General features: G+C 33.0%; 1 protein-coding gene across 5 annotated transcripts in view; it reads left to right on the plus strand.

The window, feature by feature from the left end:
- The window catches only part of LOC132713953 (sickle tail protein-like), a 155,366-nt gene that overhangs the window by 11,534 nt on the left and 116,612 nt on the right, over positions 1-27,220 (plus strand). Inside the window, exon 1 of one of the 5 annotated variants that reach the window (XM_060696671.1) lies at positions 2,879-3,004. The exons of 3 other annotated variants lie outside the window; for them this stretch is intronic. In XM_060696671.1, the coding sequence (XP_060552654.1) occupies positions 2,914-3,004 (91 nt within the window). In that variant the 5' untranslated portion in view covers positions 2,879-2,913. Of the gene's footprint in view, positions 1-2,878; positions 3,005-5,892; positions 6,060-27,220 lie in introns of those variants that run through there. One more of the 5 variants, XM_060696674.1, reaches the window with a different exon arrangement.

Raw genomic sequence — 27,220 nt, forward strand, 5'->3', positions numbered from 1 at the left:
GAAAAATTATTAAGAAACTCTGCAAGAATTGGAACATTAATAATGACTAAGCTTTTAGAATAATGAAAAGAAAATTCTTGCATTTTTCTCCATATAAAATGCATAGATATACTTGTACATTGAACATGAATTAAACGTACCTATACTGTGTCGGTGCGGCATAAAACCCCCCAAAAAAAAACAAACAAAAGTTTTCAATACTGCCATGCTGGAGCTATAATGTTTGTTTTTTTAAATGATACAGACAGAAATTTAGTAATATTTTTATCCAGGCTACATTAGCTTATCATTAAGTTTTATGATATTTTTGTAATTTTGACAGAAGGTTATTTTTGTTGTAGAGTTTCTATTAATATTCCAGACCATGTTCTTGAAGTTTTTGTATAATTATATAGGTAAACTATTATTTTTTTGTTCCCATCTGCTGCATGAAATAATACCATTAATCTATAAGTGTGTTTACTGTAAGGTACAACAGATGTTAGAGTCTCTGACTTATATCATACACTGCTTGTTCAAACATAACCCTGTTATATGCTGGCTGATTTCTGCTCTGTCTTCATGTCTTTGGCCCACAAAAGTAAAGGGGAAGACACGATAATATGCTTTCACCCTTTCACCCTTTCGAGGTGAAGTCAAAACCACAACAAATATAGGGCGCCAATACTAAGAATTCTATTAGCCAAACTGAATTTAACCTTGACTTTAAAATGATTTATTGAATATTGCTATAATTGGACATAATTTTGTTAATTATTGATGGGTTTTATTCATACTTAGAACAAAACAACACTTAGCATAAAACCAGCAGGTTGACAGCAATTTGGGTTTGACCATGACCTATTTATAACATTGACCTTGAAGGTCAAGTTGTTGATTTTTCCTGAAATTGTTCATAATTTTGTTATTCATGATAGATTTGATTGATACATTGAAAAATCCCTCTTAGCATAAAACCGTCATGTTGAGGAACTCAAGTTTGACTCAAAATGACCTTTACTTGTCAGATCAAATTATTGAATTTTGCTAAAATAAGCCATAATTTTGTTATTGAAAGAAGGATTTGATTGATACTTGGGCATAACAACCTTTGGGAAAAACCTACAATAAGTTAAACTAAACTTAACATTGACCTTTAAATGACACTGACCTTCATGGTTAGATGACAGATTTTTACTAACATCAGCCATTACTCTTTTATTTATGGACAGAATTGAATAATGCTAAAATTGCCATAATTGTGTTATTAATAGACTGATTTGATTAAAATTAGGACTGACTACTACTTATGAGAGTCAAGTGGAGCAATTCAAGAACAACCTTGACCTTTAAATGACCAGTTCAAGAATGAATTTGACCTTTAAATGACCTTGACCTTTAAAGATCAGTTAAATATTTATAAAATTGGCTAAATCTTTGAAATAAATGAATGGATTTGATTCATATTTGGATATTTGGACCTTCACCTTCAATTATCCTTGACTCAAGGTTGAATCTGAAAATTTATTTTAACTCTGAAAAACTTCATAATTTATGCACAGATATAATTGATATTTGCACCCAATGTTGTTGCATATTGAAGTGAATTATGATATTAAAATGTTAATTATCTTTAAGGCATTCTTAAATATAATGAAATTTGCTTCAACTTTGTTATTAATTGACTTTTTTGGTTTACATTTGAACAAAACAACGCACTGGACCAAATTTATTCATTCATAAAATGACCTTGACCTTTGAAAGACCCTTCTCATAATGGCCTCTACCTGTGTTTTTGCATTTGATAGTAAGAAAAAGTCAAGTGTGACAGTTCTTGTCTGTGACATTTAATTCTTTAAGTTAAAAAAATAACAAAGATGTTTGTTTGTTTGTATGGATTAGATCGCTATATTACTCCTATTATAACCTATACTTTATTTTCAATCAGTCATTCAATTGAAAATCATTATTTCTTAATCAATTATTGAGGGAAATTTTTACAGAAGAAGAAAAAATAATTTTGTTTGAAGATGTGTGTAAATAGAGACCTGATTAAAGGGACAAAGTATAACTGATGTGGTGACACATTATCACCAATCAAACATTGTAATTTATCAATAACTACCTGTCAGGCCCATCAGCTAGTTTACTGTGATAACAATGTTGTATTTAATACATGATGTACTTCAACTTTACCTCAGATAATAATTACAAAAAGTCATATCATGAAATGTTGGTGAGAGAGAGAGGTCGGACAATTTTATTGTGATTTTCTGACATTGTCTTACAGTTTAGACTGTTTTTATTACTGAATGTTTAACATGCCAGGTACAATACAAGGATTAGTTGACATTGTAAAGGATTATTCATTGGTGATGTTATGCATCATTGAATAGATTTTTGGGGATGCTGGGTTTTATTGATGTATTGAAGTAGCCCCCTGTATTATGGGGATCTAGGGTATCAGCACAACCAATGGGATTCATGCAGGCTTCTAAATGACCAGATGTGAATAATTAATTATTGTAATGGTCATCTTTAACTAGAGAATCTTGGGATACTGCTAAACTTGGTAGTAAATATGGGATTTTTTAGTTGTATATGCACCTGGATTTTTCAAAGAAAACATATTTTGCTGAAGAAGAACAATTAATTTTGTTATAGAGGATAGAATAAGTTTATTGAATTTATTGAAATTTCTTTTGTATTTAAAATGTGAGCATAGAGGTACAAGGAATAAAAGCTTGTTTTTCAGTGAATGAAAGATGTCAGATAGTTGATTTTTGTACATGTTTGAAAATTTTTTGTGATTTTTTAAAACGGTTGTTTTTGTTGTTTGGCTTTTCTTTATGCATTGATATTAAGATTAATTTGTAAAGTTTTTTGAAAATATAAATAATGGATATATCGGCAGTAGATAGTGATATAGAGAAAATGGATGATAATAAAACAAAAGACAACCAATTAAAAAACGGAGGAAAGAAGGATACAGATGTGCAGCAAGATGTAAATATAGAGGTGATAGGTAAGTTTGTATCATTGAAAATTAAAATAAGAACAAATATAAAGGATTTTAATAAAGTTACAATCACATGTCACAGGATTATTAAATGGTTCAAGGCGAGCATGTCACTAGCTTTTAACATTTCCTGAACAACTTTCATAATAAAACTGTCGAAATGAAATGTTGACAAGTTAAAAATTATTTTTACTAAATGATATCAAAAACCTTATATCTTATATCTTATATTTTCTGGGCTGACTTATAGCAATAATTGCAAAATTAAGTTTAAATCCTGCTAAGTGATTATTCTGTGGACTATTGTTCTTCATTACTGATAAAAATACACAATAAAATGCATCAATGAATCATTTAAACTTTATTAAATCAACAGAGATACATGGCAATGAATACATTAGTTTGCATTTGTCATGAAAGCACATTGATGTTACCTCTGATCAATGATCTATGTTGTTTTCAATCACCATAATGGTGACTTGTTCTGTAAAATATTGCTTTGTCATTGAAAATTTTTGAAAATTAAATTTTTTAATACTTGCACTTGCTATTGTGCTGTCATGCTACCTGTCCTGTCTGTAGACTGACATAACAGTTGAACAATTTACTTATAGAAATATAAACTAAAATGTAATACATCATGACAAACAAGGTAGGAAACTCAATTATTATCTGATCAAGCTGAAAGAAGTTGTTTCCCTTTAGTATATTAAAGGAATGAAAATATGCTGAATTTGTATAGTATCTACCAGTATATGTATGATATAAATTTATTATCCCCCGCCGATGGAATCGGGAGGGGGATATAGTTTTGGCGTTGTCCGTCCGTCCTTCCGTCCTTCCGTCCGTCCTTCCGTCCGTCCGTCCATCCGTCCGTCCGAATTTCGTTTCCGGAGTAGTTCTCTGCAACTAATGGCTGGAATTCAACGAAACTTTATGGGAATGTTGATCAGCATGTGAAGTTGTGCACCTGGGTATTTTCGTCTGGATATTTTTAGTATTTTTAGAGTTATTGCCCTTGATTTAGTAAAACGTCCGAATTTCGTTTCCGGAGTAGTACTCTGCAACTAATGGCTGGAATTCAACGAAACTTTATGGGAATGTTCATCAGCATGTGAAGTTGTGCACCTGGGTATTTTCTTCTGGATATTTTTAGTATTTTTAGAGTTATTGCCCTTGACTTAGTAAAATTTTGTAATTTTCAACTTGTGTCGCATGTAACTCAAAAAGTATTTGACCTAGAGTCATGAAACTTTACAGGAATGTTGATCAGTATGTGTAGTTGTGTACCTGGGTATTTTCATCTGGATATTTTTAGCATTTTTAGAGTTATTGCCCTTGACTTAGTAAAATTTTGTAATTTTCAACTTGTGTCGCATGTAACTCAAAAAGTGTTTGACCTAGAGTCATGAAACTTTACAGGAATGTTGATCAGTATGTGTAGTTGTGCACCTGGGTATTTTCGTCCGGATATTTTTACTATTTTTAGAGTTATTGCCCTTGACTTAGTAAAATTTTGTAATTTTCAACTTGTGTCACATGTAACTCAAAAAGTATTTGACCTAAAGTCATGATACTTTACAGGAATGTTGATCAGCATGTGTAGTTGTGCACCTGGGTATTTTCGTCTGGATTTATTTAGTATTTTTAGAGTTATTGCCCTTGACTTAGAAAATGTTTGCAATTTTCAACATGTGTCGCATGTAACTCAAAAAGGATTTGACATAGAGTCATTTAACCTTATTGGAAAGTTGCTCAGCATATTTAGTTTGTTCCTGGGGTTTCGCTTGTGGATTTATCCAGTATTTGTAGAGTTATTTCCCTTGACTTAGTAAAAACTGTTTCATTATGTTGTTATTTGATCCTTGAGTGCTTGAGTTAGAATCAACCAACTTTACAGGAATAATGATCAACATCACTAAATTACGAATAATGAAGTCTGGAGATTAAGATGTTTTTACATCTAGGTGAGCTATTGTGATCCCCCACCGTCCGTCGTCATGCGTCGTCAGCAATTTCTTTAAACAACATCTCCTCAGAAACAAATGACTGCACAGCAACCAAACTTTACAGGAATGATCCTAGGGTGGTCCCCTGCCAAAGTTGATCAAATGGTTCTGGTCTGTTGCATAGCCTTATGTCTTCAGTTGTTGTGTTAATAATAACCAGTACTCGGCGGGGGATATAAATTCAACGAATTTGCTTGTTATATGTATTTTTATTAGGACATGGGGTTTTCAGTTTTAATAGGAAGAGATGGGATATAGTTTTCAACTATCTGAAATGGTGTGAACACCACTATGGGGTAAACAATACATGGAATATTAAAAGAAGAAACATTAGCACTATTGTTCCAGAAGGAGTCTATGCCACAATGTTTTTTTTTGACTACCTGGCAATTCCTAGCATTTTTTGAAAGGCTTCTATTTGTACAAAGATATGATTATACATACAAATACAATACCATTATAATTTCATTATGCCAACAAGACCCAGTTTTATCAACAAGATAGTTTCACTTACAAGAAATTTCACTTACAAGATAGTTTCACTTACAAGATTGTTTCACTCGGAAGAAATTTCACTTACAAGATACATGTAGTTTCACTTACAAGATTGTTTCACTTGAAAGAGTTTCACTTACATAAAAGTTTCACATACAAGATGGTTTCACTAAATTACAAGATAGTTTCACTTACAAGCAATAAACAGTTTTACAGGACAAGAGATAGTTCTACTAACAAGATACAAATTTTCTTTCAACACAGACAAAAAAAATCAACAAATTGTTCCTCCAGGTACTTCTGCATTATTTCTCGACAAAAAAGTTTGTTGAATTATTTCCAAAACCTGTTGCATATCAAACTAGACAATCTAACACCAGAGATAAAAATTCAGGAAACTTCATTTTCCACAAGTGGAAGAGATAAAATGTTAATTCTCCTAATTTCTGTATAAAATATGAATGAGTTACCATGAAATATAAGTGGAATATATTTTCGTATATACTGGTGGATGGATTTATTAGAATGTTGCCGTTTTGGAGTCTATCATCTTTCGAGTGAGAGGTTTAATATTAATTTTATATTGATTTTAATGTTAATTATATATTAATACAATAATTTTGATTGAATTGGCAAATATTTGTGCACATTAAATGTACTGTCTGTTCTTGATATTTATTATTTGCATGCAGAGGTAATTTCTATATTTAGTTTAATTGATCACTTATTTGAAGTGTTTATTATTATGTTGGTATGAAAACATTTAGTTAAGTTTTATTAGTCAAAAGTTCTTACAACAATTCCCCACCCCCAACACACAGGTTTGTGTTTGGTTTAATAATATAAACTTTTCAAATAATCTTTTCAAATTAAGTATTTCACAGATGGTTCTTATTAATAAATATATTTTATGAACTTTGAAACCTGATTTAAACACTGATATTTTTGAAAAGGGTTTACTGACTCTCAGGATTTCTAACAGGCACTCTATTCTTGTGATGTTTGTGAATAAAATACCACTGCTTGTAGTTGTAAATTTAGACCAATGTTTACTAACATGTTGCAACAGTATTAATTTACAAAAGAATAAGGTGCCAAAATATCAATTAGCTGAAAGAAACATGTTATTTATCATGTCATTTCATGTATTATTTATTACTTGAGGTATAATTTTATCACCATTGTGATGACTGAAGTTCAACACTGTTGTAACTATGTTCTTTATTTTATATTGGTTACTATATATATTTCTTTTATAACTTCATTCTACATAATTATGTTACTGTATTGTAAATGATTAAGGCAGCATGCCTCCATATTTTTATGAAAATAATTTTTTAAAAATAGTCAAAATATTATCAAGAAAAAAGTGTCAAAATATGAAAAAATAGCCATTAGAGCAGTATGGTAAATATTATGTCACTTATTATTAAGATTTTGTCATATCTTGGTGTATTCATATTGTTTTCATATTTTCCCCTTACAAAATAACAAAATGGCATATAACAGTCACCATAGAATATATAAAATATTAAGTGATAATATGTAAAGTGTTGACTACTTTGTGAATATTTATAATGTACTTTTCATATTTTATGATTCCTAAGTTTTGATTCCTGTAAACAAATTATTTCATTTCCGAGGTGTGGTTTTCACCTGTTTGTGAAATAGAGCTGTTCAATTGTTTCCTACAAGAGAAATACAGTAGAAATGAAACTTTTGTCAAATATTAAACCATTTTAGGTCACAATTCAAACAAAATACACTCTCATATATTGCACTTAAAAACCTTACAATAATGGGAATGTTTTTAGCAATGAATATTTGATGATTTGTAGTATTTCTCCTTCACTTTATCCAATGCATTTATATATCATGGTGGGCTGATAATTCTATCAGTTTGTCAAGCAATCTATGACATTGTCAACAGAAAATTATTAATTTTGTCAACAAATAACTTAGTTGTCTCCTTTAAAGTTACACAGAACACCTAAAGTAATCTCTTAAACAGATTGAAAGTAGTTTAGATGTGGGTTGAATTTTTATTAGCTCGACTTTTCTATGAAAAGGGGAGCTATCCTACTCGCCCCGGCGTCGGCGTTGGCGTCACACCTTGGTTAAGTTTTTCGTACCACCCCACTTTATTTCAGAAGTATTACAAGTATGGCTTTGAAACTTACCATACTTGTTCACCATCATAACCTCCATCTACAGACAAGAGTACATAACTCTGTCAAGGTTTTTGACAGAATTATGGCCCTTTTTTGACTTAGAAAGTGTATTGAGCTTGGTTAAGTTTTTTGTACCACCTCACTTTATTTCAAAAACCATTGGAGGTATTGCTTTGAAACTGACCATACTTGTTTACCATCACGACCTTCATCAACAGACAAGAGGACATAACTCTGTCAAGGTTTTTGACAGAATTATGCCCCTTTTTGACTTAGAAAATACATTGAATATGGGTAAAATCCACTTATTGCCTTAACCCTTTGAGATATTGCTTTGAAACTTTTAATGCTATTTCACATCATTACCCCCATCTGTACGCAAGAGAAGGTAACTCTGTCAAGGATTTGTTTTAAAAATTAAGGCCTTTTATCGACTTAGAATCTTGGTTAAGTTTTTAGTACCAGTCCACTTTTTGACTGAACTGTTTGAGATATTAATTTGAAAGTTGGAATACTTGTTTACAATCATGATTCCCAAACATGTCCAGGAGAAGGTAATTCTGTCAAAGATTTTATTTGAATTATGGCCCTTAACTGTCAATGTTTTGTATTATAGGCAAGCACTAAAAAACTTAAAAAATCTAAAAAAATTCATTCCTATCCACTTGTTCACTTTACCATAAATTATGTCATATAAACATTGCTGTAATATTCAAGGGTATCAAACAACTAGTTCACTTTAAAAATACAGAGATTCTTGTATTGCCTTTTACTGCAAAAACTTTTTTTATTGGCAAGCAATAAAAAAGTCGAGCGCGCTGTCTTACGGACAGCTCTTGTTTAATGAGCAATTGATGTATATACTTGAGATGCAACAGAAAAAAATGTTAATTTTGGTAAAATTATGATTGAAAAATATGTTTGACAATCAAAAATCAATTAAAGAATGCTTTTAACCAAATGCCATAATTCTTGTTTTGTTTTTGCTCCAATAGAATATTTAGAAATGTACAATATTTAAATGGAATTCTTTTTATCTTTCTTTATGCAATTATATGCTTCCATAATAATGGCATGGTTAAACATTTCTTATTTCTAACATTATCTTTATGGGAAACAGGTTATAAGTATGGTGAATGTATGCAGGAATATTAGCAGAGGTTAATTGCTCAAACATGATTAATTGATTAATTATCAACCTAAGGCTCCAATTTATTGCCCATAATGTTTTGGACCAAAAAAAAAAGACATGAATGCATGAAGCAAAGAATTACTTTATAACAATCTGCACTGAGGTATGGACAGTAAATTGTCAAATAGTTATGTAAGGCCGTGTCTACACCTATTCAAGTTTCTTACATGTCACATTTAGATAAGCTAAATAAATGGCCCTTTCAACATTTTTTCAGGCACAATTTTTACTGAAATGTCTCATTAAGATTGCCCAGGATTTATACCTTTGTCTTTGCAAGACTATCATGTTTCTGTAAAATATGTGAAAAAAGCCGGAAAATGATGCAATTAGCGAAAACAGACTGGAGTAAATGAAATGCGTCCATTCTTTTTTAAAATTGAAAAAATGTGACAAAAATTTATTTTGATGCAAATTCTTTATTTGATGAAAGTTATTCACTAAATGAACAAGATCATTTTATATCCATTTTGACTCTACTTGAAAAAGAGCTCTTTTTTAGTTTTTTACTATGTATTTATTTTTATTTTTTTTTATTTTTTGCTCTTCTGTGTATCAGCGTATTGATTTGTTCCTTTGACCAAGACATTGTAATCATTTACTGAAATTCAAAGGGCATGTACACTGAATCAGTAACAAAAAGTCAGAAAATAATAAAAATTACAGCACTATCAAACCTTCGGGGCACATGTTCTGTGTCAAACTGGTGTTATCAGTGTCTTGACAGCCAAAAACTTGTAGAAAAATGGAACGTGTTATAACTTTCTTGCAAGGAATTATCTTCTTGGATGTCACATAATTTCTCTTTAAAACTCATTCAAGTAGGGTGTCTACACTATCCAATACAAGAGAATATGATACAAGACTTGGATAGGTGTAGACGGGCTCTAAGGCACCAGTCAACCAGGAAATAATATCATAGGGCTGCAAGCTCTGTGTTATTTTCTGATCTTTGCAATCTAAATCATACTGACTATCATATCTGACTATCTGTATGTATTTTCCTGTATAAGTTTATTTTTATATACTATAATTCATCGTACGCAGCGACTGCGTTTAGATTTTTTTTCTATAACAGTTTGAGATTGATACATATGGAATTTTGCATGACTAGAGTTGCATCAAAAAATCATTTATGTTCATTTATTATGAAAGCCACACTTTATCCTTGCATATCGTGGCTACTATCTTAAAAAAGACACTTCAAAAAAAAAAATTGCCTCGACTAGGATTTGAACCCCAGGCCTCTCACATCCTAAACGAGCACGCTACCTCTGCACCACGGTGAAGTAATATGTATGTAGCTTGAATTAAAACAAATACATTGTAATTCTAAATTGAAAATTTCCATTTTGTGTTTGAAATCCTTATTAATTTCGAGGTAATTTGTTCACGATAAACCTGTTGTTTAACACTGATGAAAATAGTTTAACGAAAATCTTCTTGCCAAAACAGTTTGACATGTATATATTCCACTATTTGACAGTCTGATTTATTTGTGTACTACGCTCTGAAGTATTCGGTAATCGACAGAGCTAAAAATAGCATTTTCATTGATTAAAATGATATTCATCCGCGTAATTTGTGATTGTGCATTCATGATAATCTGAAGCTTTACGGAAATAGCCGAACATTTTTCATTGGGTAAAAAAGATATTCATCCGCGAAATTTGTGATTGTAACCTCATATCTATTGACTGATCTAAACTTTAAATGCACTGTAATTCATTAAATGCCTGCATTAAAAATTCTTCTTTCTTTTAAATTGCTGGTTTTTAAGCAGTTTTGAGTGAGAACTACTTTGCATTGTTAGGTCTGTTAGGAAATTTTGTGTTAGACCGTGGATGTTAGTTTTGTATTTACTGATCTTGCGATCAGAAAATACAATAAACTAGAAATATTTCAATTTCAGAATTTTCTTATATCTGGCAAAGGCCCTGCCTTGCAGGGTCAATGAGATGGAATTGCCCACTTAATGCCCTGGCACTGCACTGCATATCTATTAATTTGCCCTGATACCGCAGCACTGCCCCAGGCTGGTGCATAGTGGTATGGATTCTAGAATTTTAAGTACATGATTAAGGAAATAAGTTTATATTTATCTTAGTCACAATTACTATAGCAGAGAAACATCAGACTTTTTCACTTTTACAGCTTTCAATATAAGTCACCAATTTAAAATCTACAAAGTAAGCCCATGCAAAAACAGCAACAATAGTAATATATCTGTCTTATGGCAATCTTGTCCCATTTTATTAAAAAAAAAGTAGTTCAGTACACCAAAACCATCTGTTATAGTAATTGAACAATGGATCTTATAATAGTATGGGGAAGCATGTTTCATGATAAAGTCTCATCTATCATTACATTATTGATCAAATAATAATACTATGGTAAGCAGTATTTTCTCGCCTATATTTAGCTTTCATTGCCGAATCATTAAGAAATATCCCAGAACTCTGATGACAAAAGTGAAGTAATAAGTTTAGCTGGTGATTTCTTTTATTTCTCAGCATTATTTTGATGTATGAGGAGGTAGACTGGTGATAAATATACCATTATCGCTGTGAAGAAAATTTATTTACTTGAGCATTTCTGTAATATTCTAGTATTAAGAAATGTTGTGCAAAAATGTCACTTTCCTGACATGATATCAAAATATATAAAGGTTTGTTTTGTAGGGCATGCTTAATAATCTATCAATAAATTTTTGTTGATTGTTATTACATTGTGTCACTAGCTTAAAGTGGAAAGGTCAAGGTCACATTGAATTGTTGAAGTGAGTTAATGGCTACATGTTTAGTTTGCATGACTGGATTTGAATATTGGATCTTTTGCCAAATTAATCATGCATCATGTAGCATGCAAGAACTATTGTGCTATCTCTTACTTAAAGTCAAGGTCACAAAGATTTGTTTTATACAATTAGAGGTATACTAGTTTTAAGGCTTTCCATCAGTCTGGTTGTCGGGCCATCTGTGTAGGCATACTGCTTAAACCATTGAAACAGTAATAAGTGACGTGTCTACTTGGGCATATCCTTGAACTTGACCCATAGATACCCTTGATGTTCAAAGTAAATTGCTTAAATTTTGCTGAAATTGGCTATAATAACTTTTTACCTCACCTGGGCAAACAGTGACTTACATAGCAACCATTGACCTCAACTTTCCCTAGCAACCAGTGCCTTTCCATGGCAAGTATTGACTTTCCATAGCAACCTGTAACCAATATTGCAACCATACACTTTCCATAGCAACCAATGACCAATATTGCAACCATTCACTTTCCATAGCAACTATTGACTTCAATAGCAACCAGTGACTTTCCATGGCAACCAGTGAGTTTACATAACAACCATTGACTTCCATAGCAACCAGTGACTTCCCGTAGCAAAAAGTGACTTACATAGCAACCATTGACTATCCCTAACAATGATATACTTCTTTAGCACCCAATGACCTTCCATAGCATCAAGTGACTTGCCATAGCAACCATCAAGTGACCTCAATTGCAACCATTGACTTTCCGCTGCAACCATTGACTTCCATAGCAATCACTCAATCTCATAGCAACTATAGACTTTCCACAGCAACAATTCACTTCCATAGCAAACAGTGACTTCCAATAGCAATTAGTTACTCCCATAGCAACCATCGACTTTCCATAGCAACCATTGACTTACTATAGCAACCAATGACTCCCATATTGTTTGCACTCCATAACAACAATTGATTTCTGAAGCAACCATTGACTTCATAAGTAGCCTTTGATTGACTTTTCATAGCAAACTGTACATTTCCATAGCTAACAGTGACTTCAGTAGCAGACATTGACTTTCACATAGCAATCAGTGACTTTCATAGGATCCAGTGATTCTACTATTGAATAGCAGGCACTGTCTTCCAAGAAAACCATTGATTTTGTATAGCAACCAGTGACTTCTTTAGTAACAATTGTTTTCTCTTAGCAAAAGCAACCAGTAATGTTTTTTACAAATGCACTATTTGAGATACAAATATGAACTTTTGTGATATCAGTTCAAGATTTAGATTTTTAGCTCACCTGAGCTTGCTCAGGGTGAGCTATTAGGATCGGTGAATGTCCGTCGTCCGTCGTACGTCCACAATTGCTTGTGAACACACTAGTGGTCACACTTATGACTCAATCATCATCAAACTTTGTCAGGATGCTTGTTTAGTCCATTGCTCGGATGAGTTCGAAACTGGGTCATTTCGGATGGAAAACTAGGTCAAAGGAGCTAAAAATAGAAAAACCTTGTGAACACTCTAGTGGTCACATTTATGACCCAATCATCATCAACCTTTGTCAGAATGCTTGTTTAGATTATTGCTTGGATGAGTTCGAACATGGGTTATCTCCGATGAAAATCTAGGTCACAGGAGCTATAAATAGAAAAAACTTGTGAACACTCTAGTGGTCACATTTTCGAATCAATCATCATCAAACTTGGTCAGAATGCTTGTCTAGTCAATTGCTTGGATGAGTTCGAACATGGGTCATCTCTGATGAAAAATTAGGTCACAGGAGCTAAAATTAGAAAAACCTTGTGAACACTCTAGTGGTCATATTTTTGACCCAATCATCATCAAACTTTGTCAGGATGCTTGTTTAGATAATTCCGCAGATGAGTTCGAATATGGGTCATCTCTGATGAAAAACTAGGTCACAGGAGCTAAAAATAGAAAAACCTTTTGAACACTCTAGTGGTCACATTTTTTACCTTATCATGATCAAACTTTGTCAGGATGCTTGTTTAGATAATTGCTTTGATGAGTTTGCACATGGTTTATCTCCGATGAAAAACTAGGTCACAGGAGCTATAAATAGAAAAACCTTGTGAACACTCTAGTGGTCACATTTTTGACCCAATTATTAAGAAACCTTGTCAGGATGTTTGTTTAGTCAATTGTTTGGATGAGTTCGAACATGGGTCATCTCGGGTGGAAAACTAGGTCACAGGAGCTAAAAATAGAAAAACCTTGCCAACAGTCTAGTGGTCACATTTTTGACCCAATCATCATCAAACTTTGTCAGAATGCTTGTCTAGTCGATGCTTGGATAAGTTTGAACATGATTTATCTCGGATGGAAAACTAGGTCACAGGAGCTAAAAATAGAAAAACCTTGTGAACATTCTAGTGTCCAATTTTTGACTCAATTATCATCAAACTTGGTCAGGATGCTTGTCTAGGTAATTGCTCGAATGTCAAGCTCGAATATGGGTCACCTGGGGTCAAAAACTAGGTCACACTGCTCAAATATGGATAATCCTTGTTAACACTAGTGGTCACATTTTTGACACACCTGTCATGAAACTTGGTCAGAACGCTTGTCTAGGTAATTGTTCGGATGAGTTTGACGGGTCAGGTAAGCGATCTAGGGCCATCTTGGCCCTCTTGTTTATATTCTGCTTTCATTTTTAGTTTACAATATTACTTGTTCATTGTCATTAAAATTATTTATATTCAGGTGAACAATATTTGGGCCATTATGGCCTCTTGTTTTATTATTTAGACTTGCTTAATTCATGAACAACAATGATAATTCTGAAAGGTATAATATGAAGTAAGAACAATAATAAATCTTTTTCTGAAAGGTACATGAAGTAAAAGCTGTATAATGGGCGTTTTTAAACTGTAATTATTAATAGTGCAAAAGTGACCATCAAATTTTATGATTCAGCAAGTATTCAGTAGCCAACTTATTTATATAGACAACATTTGTATTGATCAAATGAGTCAATAGTAAGACTAGAGTTTCATCTATAAGCTGTTTATTGGGAGAAATGGTGACAAAACTGTAATTATCTATGGCACACAGTTTTGTGTGGATCACATGGTTCACAGAGATATTGTATAGTATCAGCCCAATATATAGCCCAATAATTGTTTTGCCTACATTTATCTTAGTGTAATACATTTGTTATTCATGAAACATACGATAAGAGCAGTGCAAATGATGGTATTTTCTTCTGTGAATCAATTCTTGTTGCCCTCAAAGAAACTGTTAAGTTCAGGATTTAACTGAGGTACTAAAAGAACCTTGTTACACATACCTATATATACATAATGATATGAGAATATGAAAGGACAATTATAGCTCCACTTTTTAAAGAAATATTGGATTTTGTAAACCCTTTTTAGCTCGACTATACAAAGTATATGGAGAGCTGTCCTACTTGCCCCGGCGTCTGCGTCCAGATTTCAGATTAAAGTTTTGGTGCAGTAAAATATTTTTCACTATAACAGGTAAACTTCAAACTTCAAATTTATGTTACTTATCATCAACCACATCTTATGTGACAAGGTTCATAACTCTAGCACCAATATTTTTAGATTTATCTCCCCTTGAACTTAGAATTTTCCTTAAAAAATACTATTCTTTACTGTTACTTCTTTATTTCTTAAGGGATTAACCTCATACTTCAAATATATGTTCCTTATCATCATCCCCATCTTCGCTGTCTCCTGTGACGGCTCTTGTTGTTAGTATTTTCATTTATGGTCATTACCTTCGATACTACTAACACTATAACCAGATAACTATCCCAGCACTGAGAAAATTGGAGCTTTCAGACAGTTTTTGCATATGATGAAGTTGTGATATCATTAGTCTTACTTATGACTTCATGTGGTCAGACAAGTTGTTGTACAGGTATAAGTCATTTCACTGTGGCAAGTTTTGAAAATTGCTTTTTATGCACCTCCCTCCACAAAATGGGTGACTTGATTTGGACTGTTTTAGCTGATCACATGTGTGAATGACCGAGGATAAAGACTTTACAGTTACTTGACTTCCTTATTATAAGTCAAATGTTTGCTGTAGTGCTATTGTTGTGAAAATTTCATGCAAAGCTCTCATCTGTATTACTGTATTGATTAAATAATTCCATATCAAGAAATATTTTCTTTCCTATATATAGCTCTTCATTGCTCAATCATTATATGTTAAGTAGTTTATTCTGGAAAGCTGATGACAGAAATGAACTGTATCTTTATTTCCAGTATCATTTTGTAATGAATTCATGGTATATTATATTGAAATATTGTTAGACAAACTTCTGTCGACATTTTTATACACCTGAAATAATCTCTGCATATTATGTTATGCTCCTTCCGAAAACTATTTGGCAGAAATATTACTTATAATGAGACAATGTGCAGAGCCCAAGTTTGGACTTTCTGAGATCAAAATAAGCCCGAAGGTTCACTTGATTTATATCGGTTTTATATAAGAAAACATATTTATGTCTTGTTTTGTGAAACAACAATGCCCAGAGCGTTGATATTGGGCATGTAGCATTGCTTTTTGGACAACTACAAAAGTCATATGGATCATGTCCCTTGGGTTCCTATTGGCCCAACCATGGGGGTCACTTGATTTATATACACTTGTATAGGTAATACCTTTTTGGCTTGCAGCCACGGCTGCAAGCCATTTGTTTTGGAAAAGTTGTTCCGGTCAGGTGGTTTCCTGCTTACATTTGTTAGTGCATGATTGAACGGGAAACCAATCTATCATTGTGTCAATCGCAACTTTTCAGCCCTTTCCGTCACTCTTCGGATTAATAATAATAGCCGAGGCAGTTCCGATTGCAATCGTGAGAATTCGGGCGATTCCGTCATACTGCGGAATCAGACAAAGTAATATTACGGAAATCTAAGCTATTTTAGTTACTTCGGTAATCCCAGTTTGTTTATATAAATAGGATTTCTATTTTTACTTGATTTATCGGTAGAAGGAAGAAATAAATTATAAACGAAATTGTTCCGTTTCAATTCTTTTTCAAGACGCAAAAGTTAGTTTCTTTTATAATTGGTTTTTGTCTTTTTTAGTTTTATACAATAGAGAATGGTTACTGTAGTAGTATTCCGTCTCCAAAGGGCGGTCAATCACACAGAATATTAGTGCATGATCGAGTTATATTTAGATCTACTGAGTCTTTTATTTAAACGCAATTCTAACGTAGAGTTTAAACGTCTTGGTGAGGTAATCTAAAAATAGCCCATGCATATCATTAACCTTACCACGTGCTGATCTACAGATAGTGATCATAGATATTTTAGGTGTAACATATAGTTGATACATGCTTATTAATTGGTACCACGTAACAAAGTCTTTTAGTGCATTTACTTGTCTATGAAGCTGCTATATAAATGAAATTAGCAACTGCCAAAACGAATGACTCTCTCTGCAATGAAATGTGCACACTTGTTTCCCTTCAGTATGATAGATAGATCTCCATGTGGGAGAGCCAATGTTAGTATTTTTACAATTGATTATTTTCTTTATTAGTTTTATACAATAGAGAATAGATTTCAAATCGTTTTTGACAAAAAATATTAGTTTTTACAAAAAAACTAAATAAACCCTTTATATATATGATATACAAATACCGTAATTCAAAAAAATTGTGATAATAAATTGAAACAAAAAAAGAAAAATTAAAGGGTTGGGATGATGGCACAACTGAGCAAGATTTTCCTTTTAAAAGGAAACTTTATTTAGTCTTATTCTGTGAAACTACGAAATATTTGGCATGTAGCAATGTTTTGGGGAGCTTAAAATTTATATCAATCATGCCCCTAGGGTGAGTATGTGCCTGGGCCCTAGGGTCACCTGATTTATATAGGAAATTTTGTCTTATTAAAACTACAATGTCTAGAGCTTAAATATTTGGTATGTAGCAGTACCTTGTGGACTTCAACAAAACTGATTGATATTATACGCCGGCAGTCACTTAGTTAATAGAGACTTAAATAGAATAACATATTTAAGTTTTATTTTGTAAAACAATAATGCCAAAGCATAGATATTTGGCATTGTGGCATTGCTTAGTTGACCTCTACAATCATAGGATTGACCCCACACTGGGGGTCACTTTTTATGTAGTCTTTTTAACATATCTTAAAATTATTTACTCCTATACTGTTAAAGCCCAGAGCTTTGATACTGGCATGTAGCATCAATTTATAGTCTTAACCATGACCATGATACCAAAATTGTCTCTGCCCTGTGTGTGACCATGCCTAATGTAGATTAATGTATTAGAAAACATCATTGGTAACATTTTGTGGAAATGATGTAGGGGTTGTTACTATGTCTATTTGGAGATCTCTTGTTGGAGTCAATAATTATCTGATTATCTGGTGAGGACAATTGTCCCCCAGTAGCCATTCCTGACCATAGCTACATAATACAGATGTGAATAATTTGATATCCATGGATTATTTCTGCCTTATAACATTGCTACTACATACTACGAGGTCATTTTTATCTATTTTTGAAGGCAAGTCCAGAACAGAATGAATCAGGTTTTTATGCCTTTTTTGAGTAAAAATTTATGCAAAACAAAGGATGTAATAAGACTGTATCATGAACTGCAGACTGAGGTATTCTTCACAAAACTTGTCCGTACTACTCCTCAAAAACTTTCAGTCCGTACTACTCCTCAAAAACTTTCAGTGCAATTTCAATCAAACTTTACAGGAATGATCAGTACCAAGTCTTGTTGTGCATATCATCAGTATTTTCAGGTTCATAATTTTTAACGTTTATAATTTGACTTTTTTTTTTTTTAAATTAAAGAATAAAGGTATTGTTACAGTCATGTTGGTGTTGCCGTTACCATTGCTGTCCTTGTTGCCATCCGCAAACTTGTACCTTGATCATAACATTGTAAGTTCTTCGTGTATTGTCTTCATACTTTGCTACAACAACTCATGGGACAATACCTTTCAGTAGATACGACTAACCTTGACCTTCATCCATAAATGACCTTGACCTTCAAGCTCTAATGTCCAAAATTTGCTTGTTTTTTTGCCATTACTGACTATAACTTTGTTATTTTTGAATGGAATGTCTTCAAACTTGGACATAATAATCTTTGAAGAAAGTTGACCAAGTTAATCAGACAGACCTTGACCTTCACTCATAAATGACCTTGACTTTGAATGTCAAATTATTAAAATTTTCATTTACTTGTCTGTAACTGGCTGTAACTTTGTTATTATTTAATGGATTGACATCATATTATAACAGAACCATCTTTAGGATAAGATTTTTATGTATATTAAACTCAAATTGACCTTGGCTCTTTTTTGACCTTTACCTTGAATGTTAAATTATTTAATTTTCGCAGATTTTTGCTTTAATTGACTGTAATTTGGTAATTAATAAATGTATTGTCTTCATACTTTGACAAGAAAACATTTTGGACAAGACCTTCTGAAAGGTTGAACTGACGTTGACTTTTAAATGACCTTGACCGTCAAGGCCAAATTATTGAATTTTGTGTTAAATTGTCATAATTTTGTTATTTATGTAGGGATTTGATTTAAACTTGGATGAAACAAGACTTGCTACCAAACAAACATATTGAATAATTTAGATGTGAACTTGACATTAAATTGATCTTGAATGTCGAGGTCAAATTAATGAAATTCTCTTCTATTTTCCTGTTGTAACTGGCTATAACTTAGTATATATATATAAACATTTTTATTTCTGTATATATATAGTTTGCCTATTGTTGGAAAATTTGAGCGATTTGTCATAATAACTTGAGTAACAGTCATTATTTCTGACATTAACTGTCTTTAACACCTTCAAGGTACAAAATATCACACTAAAAGGGAACAGAAAAAATTTATTGGTATATCTGAAATATTGCAATATCTGATATAACTACAAGTGGAGCGTAACAAGGAGAGAGAGGTGGCCAGGGATTTGCCAGGAACCTCTTACCGGGGTCATGTTTTGATGTATGAAACCAATATAACAAGTTTACAATTATTGTAGGATCATATATCTACCATGCAAACAATACTACCTAAACAGTATTGTGTTCTTGAATTAATGTAAGAAAGTGTAATTGATTCTCTGCTCCCTATATGAAAAGTAGTGGATCCTTGCCAAGTTGTTTTCTATAAAGCCCAAATAAGGTAAACTAATATAATCAGATAGATAAATTGATCAAAGCTCAAGACACTATTACATGCATTCAGAATTTTATGATTATATTGCACTTATGACCTTTATTTACATTTGATTTCCCATTAACCAAAAGCATGTCTGAAATTCAAGCAGACATAATCCTGTAAAAGCAACATAATTTGCATTGTGCAAATGTTGCAGATATTGAATTTTGAATAATGTATATATCATGTGGAAGGAAAAGTGTCTGTTTGATCGAATGCATGTGATGTCATTTATGTCCAGAAACTGTAATGGTACATTATTTCTTATGTAATATCTCAAATGGCAAATAGTGTTTTAAATGGTGCAGATTGTTAGTTCAGTTGTCAAAGGTCATTACACCTTTTGTCAATAAATTTTTAGCTCGACTTTTCTATGAAAAGGGGAGCTATCCTACTCGCCCCGGCGTCGGCGTCGGCGTCGTCGTCGGCGTCGGCGTTGGCGTCACACCTTGGTTAAGTTTTTCGTACCACCCCACTTTATTTCAGAAGTATTACAAGTATGGCTTTGAAACTTACTATACTTGTTCACCATCATAACCTCCATCTACAGACAAGAGTACATAACTCTGTCAAGGTTTTTGACAGAATTATGGCCCTTTTTTGACTTAGAAAGTGTATTGAGCTTGGTTAAGTTTTTTGTACCACCTCACTTTATTTCAAAACCATTGGAGGTATTGCTTTGAAACTGACCATACTTGTTTACCATCACGACCTTCATCAACAGACAAGAGGACATAACTCTGTCAAGGTTTTTGACAGAATTATGCCCCTTTTTGACTTAGAAAATACATTGAATATGGGTAAAATCCACTTATTGCCTTAACCCTTTGAGATATTGCTTTGAAACTTTTAATGCTATTTCACATCATTACCCCCATCTGTACGCAAGAGAAGGTAACTCTGTCAAGGATTTGTTTTAAAATTAAGGCCTTTTATCGACTTAGAATCTTGGTTAAGTTTTTTAGTACCAGTCCACTTTTTGACTGAACTGTTTGAGATATTAATTTGAAAGTTGGAATACTTGTTTACAATCATGATTCCCAAACATGTCCAGGAGAAGGTAATTCTGTCAAAGATTTTATTTGAATTATGGCCCTTAACTGTCAATGTTTTGTATTATAGGCAAGCACTAAAAAACTTAAAAAATCTAAAAAAATTCATTCCTATCCACTTGTTCACTTTACCATAAATTATGTCATATAAACATTGCTGTAATATTCAAGGGTATCAAACAACTAGTTATTTTTCTCTTTTTGTACTTGAAATTAAAATCAGTAGTATATGCATATTTCACATTTTATCTCGCCTATTTGATTGGTGGACAAGTGACCAGCTACAGTGTTCAAGGGTATCACACAATTCAGTAAAATAATTCTTCACTAAATATCTTAATGCTCATGGCCATTGTTCACTTTAAAAATACAGAGATTCTTGTATTGCCTTTTACTGCAAAAACTTTTTTTATTGGCAAGCAATAAAAAAGTCGAGCGCGCTGTCTTACGGACAGCTCTTGTTAATCCCCTTCCACATAGCGGAAAGGGGATTATAGGAATGGCCTCTGTCTGTCCGAGCAAACATTTTGGGTTTAGGGTCTATATAACAGTAAAGAGAACAAAAGAGAACAATAGGTTCATTCCGTGATCAAAGGGTTTAGGGGCTAGTAGCCCTTAAGAAACAAAGAAAATAACAAAGAAAATAGCCCCTAAAGCCAAAATGTTGGAATGTCCATCCGTCCATCTGTCCATCCGTCTGTATGTACAAACCCAGAAGTACTTGTGTGACTTGGAGAAAAATGGGTAACAATACATTTCCTTTCATTCTATTCATTCTGTTTTTACTTGTCTGTTTTTTTAGGCCTTGTGTGACTAAAAATAGCTGAAAAGATCAAAGGAAAAGTCACTTAAGTACCATTTAGTAAGTAAGTCGGTCCGTCTGTCTGTCCGTAACACTTTTTTGTCCGCTCCATAAGTTTTAAACAGCTGAAAAATTTTTGAAATATCTTGGCACAAGTGATCACCATAATGAGACGATGTGCAGAAGGCAAAAATTGGGTTACTACCCCCAAGGTCAAGGTCAAATGTTAAAATCTTCATTTCATAATAAAAAGTCTACGCCTGTCCGCTCCATCACTTTTAAACCGCTGAAAATTTTTTGAACTTGGCACAACTGATCACCATTATAAGAACATGTGCAAAGGGCAATCATTGAATTGCTACCTCCAAGGTCAAGGTCACACTTACAGGTCAAATGTTAGAAAGTCTACATTTCGTGTCTGTCCATAACATTTAAACCGCTGCAATGTTTTTATGATAACTTGGCAGAAATGATCACCATTATGACACCATTGGCAGAGCACAATAATTAAGTCACAACCTTGAAGGTCAGGGTCACACTCAAAGGTCCAATGTAAAAAATTACACAAATGATCCCCACCATGACACAATCTGCAGAGCTCAACACCCAAGGTCAAGGTTATATGTTCTCCATAGCTTTTTGTCTTTATGGAAGATTTTAAATAACTTGGCACAAATAATCACCATAGTGAGACTATGTGCTTATGATATGCATGGCACAACATCAAGGTCATGGTTGGTAAAAGGTGAAGAAGAACGCATTCATGTTCAGTGCGGAAGGGGATTTAGCTGTCCTTCAGACTGCCTTGTTGTAAATTAACATGCTTTACCATGGAGAATTTTAGGCTGAAACACATTAACAACAGGGCAACATCTCATCAAACTGAAGTAATACAAGTTGCCCTGGCTCTATTGTAGTTGCATAGACCTGCCATTATCATTATAACTATGCTATCAAGTTAACATACAAATGGTTGATGATCTACTCGTAGTTAACTTATAGAAGGTTTTAGATGCTATTCGGAAACTATCAGGTTAACTTACAGGTCAATGGAAGAACTTTGGAAGCTATTTAGTTAGCTTACAGAAGTTAGTGATGCTACTTTGGAAACTATCTGGTTAACTTACTGGTCAATGTAAGACCTCAGAAAGCTATCCAGCTGACATACAGAAGGTTGATGGTAAACCTTGTGAGGCTTTCTAGGTAACTAATGCTACTTGATAAGCTATCTAGTTAACCTGCAAATGGTTGATTGTAAACCTTGAGAAACTATCTTAGTTAACTTTCAGACAGTTGATTGTAAACCTTGGGAAACTATCTAGTTAACCCTTTCCCACATGAGCATATTGTGAAAAATGGCCGTTTTCACTGAAAAGCCTCCTGTTACACAAGTTCAAACTGCTATGAAACTATGAAAAATGCTTCAATACTAATCAAACTTGGCACAAATGTTGACTGGACCATTGCCTTTGTAACGACATGCTCCGTCTTAAATTTCCTGTTACCATGGCAACGAGGGGACATCTCAAAATTGCCAAAAATCACTATTTTGCCTCGATTTTTTCCATCAAAATTTATTTCAAAGTGCTGCAACTTCTCAAAGGATTGAGATAGATAGAGTCAAAGGCTTTTCAGCGTTGGTTACACGTTACCTAATGATCGACCTTGGGTCATTTTTAGCCTCTCACAAGTCAAAAATTTTCTTGGCGATGTGGGGGACTACGGCCCCATTCAAATCCCCCAAACAGAAGGGGGCAAACCCCCCTTCTGGCAACCCCCTGATGTAACTTTTGGATGGGGGGCGGCCCTGATAAAGTGCTCATTTTTTTTAGCAACATTTCTCAAACGAAAACATGTGTTCGGGGCCCAAATAGGACATGTTTTCACTATTTGAGGCCTAAAAAAGGGGGGGGGGTGGAAAGTGCGTTGTTTCGCGTATATATGAGGTAAAGGGTTAACTAAAAGAGGGTGCTTGGTAAACTTTGGGAAGACAAGGTGGACACATGCCCCCTCCTCTGTTTTGGAACTGCCAAATTCATTGTGGGCAAATATCCACCATTTTAAAGCGTTTGAGGGGGCAAATGTCTGTCACAGCAAATTAAGGGTGCCAATTCCTGAGGGACAAATGTTAAAGGGGGCAAATGCCCTAGAATATGTTAAAGTAAATCATAATACTTGAAAACAGCTAATAATACTTGTTAATAATTTTTGCTATATAACTTGCATTCTTTTAACATTTTTCTGACTTATGCCTATTATGTTTTTCATCTCTATGTACATCACCTCTTCTTCCTTATCTGACTAAAAACTTGAGAAAGAATAAGTCATGGTTTATGTTACTTTGTAGGGACATTACACTTGGCCAGTAGATGACACCTAGTCATTTTGAGGTCAGAGGGTCAAAGGACAAGGTCACCATGGCCTTGACTTCTGAAAGCTTGTCTAACCAGTAATTTGGAGACACAGTCTAAGATTTAATGTTGGGTTTGTTTATGACTAGTAGAAGACCCCTATTGATTTTGAGGTCAGTAAAGGTTCAAGGTCACTGTGATTTTGTCACAGTAAATAAAGAACTCTTTTGCCTATAGTTTAAGTTTGGTGTGAAGGTTGGTCATGACTACTAAATTAATTTTGACAACAAGGCAATGCTTTGTGTTAAAGTCTTAAGATTTGCCAGCAGAGTTTAGCAGTGTGTTCCAGGACTCTTGAAAAAAGTCTAAAGAATTAGGCACCTCTATTGTTTTTCTTTCTCAGCTTGAAATAAATTGAGATTGAATTAAATTAGACAGGAAGTTGAATGACAGATAATTGACAGGTTTTTGAGAGAGATGTGCAAATATTGAACAAGATATTGCTATTGGTGTCAGATAATTAGTTCTGATAGTGGGGGAAATGCCACATTGAATGCTTCGCAACTTTATGGATTTGCTGTCACTTGCTGCACAAATTCCATCAGATACTGGATTGCAAAAGTTTTAATCTGTCTGTAAATCATGTATTGTTTTGTACATTATCTGTGGTGCCAAATTTTACACGCTTTTCAATCTACCAGTCATCTGACCTTTTATAACCCCCTTACCAAGCTGGTAAGCCAACATAATTATGACCTTTGCACTGTTGGTGCAACATAAAACCCAACCCAAAAGAAACAAAACCAATTGTTTGCATAAATCGATATTGTTCTGGTAATTTTGTACTTTAATTGAGTGATTTAGTAATTTTGTGATTTAACTGAGTGATTTTTATTCTCATTATGAGATATGATAATTTTTGTTGGGGCAAAATATTGTGGTAATGTGATCCACAGCATAGAAATTCCTGCTTAAAAAAACAACAGAAAAATAATATTACTTTACAAAAGAAAACTGATCTATTGTAAAAAACATTTAAAACTATATCATTGAAATACTACTTGCTTTTTGTAATCAAAATAAATATATTTAAAAAATAATACATTCATATGGAGCAATATCTTATCTTAACATATGATACTCGTGTCAACCTGGATACAGTGGTCACCTCTCTGTACTGGCCAATTTTAATTCAGACCCTTTATTTACCAAAGAATGATTCTAGTCAATGATTGAAATTATTGTAATTGTACAAGTTCAATAGACTATAGGTAATTGACTTTATGATTATTTCAACAGCATTTACTAGAATCATTCTTCTTTGTGAAAATACACAATTTATGATTAATTTTACTATAAAAAACTAAATCTTCCTACAGAAATGAATGTAAAACTCATTATAGGATTTTGATTAATGCTAATGGACATACAGAAAACATTGTAACAATTTACTATATATCTAGAGTAGATTTCAAATAAAAATCTCATGTAACCATAGTAACTGATGGAAATTATTTCCTCTGTAAATGAAAATGCTTAATGCAAATTTGCTTATTTCCTTTAAATTATCATATTGTTTAATCCTGTTGAAAGGGGCTGTGACTCTACCCTGTTGTCGGAGTGGAATTTTTGAAACATCCATGTCCCATGGATATATTTCTAATTTGCTTTTTTTATAATTTTTTAAGTGCATTTTTATTATATGCCCACAAAAATTATGGTTTATATATAGTTATTTATGCTCCTGGCAGTCTGTTTGTCTGTCTGTTAACAATTTCTAGTTGGCGGTTATTAGATTTAGAAGAAATGGTAATACAGCTTCAGATTTATGTACAAAGGTTAGTGAATTCTGTAGTTAAGATAACCCTCCATTTATGCCAAAATATATTATACATCTCAAAATCTGGTTAAAACTTGCATGTAATAATTGTAAACTTTTTATTCAATGTAAATCATATACATTGTAACTATAAATCGCATATGGCACCTTCTTGCTTGCTGTATTGCAAAGAGAGGAACTACTTTTCGATGAAGTGATGTTGAGTTCTAGAAGCCTTGTAAGGTTGCCTTGGTGCTGAAAAAAAACTGTATGATTGTGTGCCTACAAAGTGAATACAAAACACAGGATAAGAGCACAGGCATACTTAGACAGACATTATACTGTCTATGATATGTACCTGAAATTTAGGACTTCAATATGGTTTTTAGCTTGTATGAGCATGAATTCAGTTAGAAATTAAGAGACCTAACTGCTTGGAATAAAGTGTAATATGGAGGTTCACTCAGCATATAAAATATTTCTATTGTTAATGAGACCATAAAATTCTTAGCTTCCTTCCTGTGACAGTGTGATAAATTGAGATGAACTTTTGTCATGCTAAAATGATTCATGAGAAATTTCTGACACATACATGAAAATTCTCCCCAGTTTTCTGGAAAAAGAAACAAACAAACAAAAAAAAAATCCACTATGAAAGGCCAAAATTTGAACCCTATGACTCAGTGGCTTGCTATTTTGTTTGCATAATCTAGTGAAATGAATTATAAGTTGATGTTCGATCTTTTAACATGTAGAAAAGGGATCACACATGGGAGTTGGCATGTTAGAAAACTAGAGCTGGAATGGAATTATTAAAGTAAAACCTTACTAGCATTGTGCTTGATATTATATTTTCCGCAATTATAACTGTTGTTAAATAGAGAATTTTATATTTGAAAATAATTTTTCTATTGATAAAATTGCACAAAAGCATAATTATATATTTGCTGATAATTCATATGAACAGAGAGAGTGATAGACAATTCCAAATTGATTTAAATATATTATTAGAGATTCAATTCACTTCACTATTTTGTTGAGCATTATAGAACAATACACTCCAACCCTGTTATAATGTTTATGTTAGGGTCAAAGGTCACAACACAGCATTATAATGAGGTGCTGATATATAACGCTCATCGCGATATTACCCCACAACCTGTCGATACATATAATGCTAACGATTTTTACTTACCGTTCAATGAATAAGGGCTGTCATTGATTCATTGCAAAGCATATTGACGATACATTGAAATTGGATGACAAATATCGGCGATATTTATCGATATATACTCCTAATTTCTTGTATATAATTTACTTTCATACCAG

Source organism: Ruditapes philippinarum, unplaced genomic scaffold (genome assembly GCF_026571515.1).
Source record: "Ruditapes philippinarum isolate M1 unplaced genomic scaffold, ASM2657151v2 ctg186_1_1_1_1, whole genome shotgun sequence".
NCBI lineage: Eukaryota > Metazoa > Mollusca > Bivalvia > Venerida > Veneridae > Ruditapes > Ruditapes philippinarum.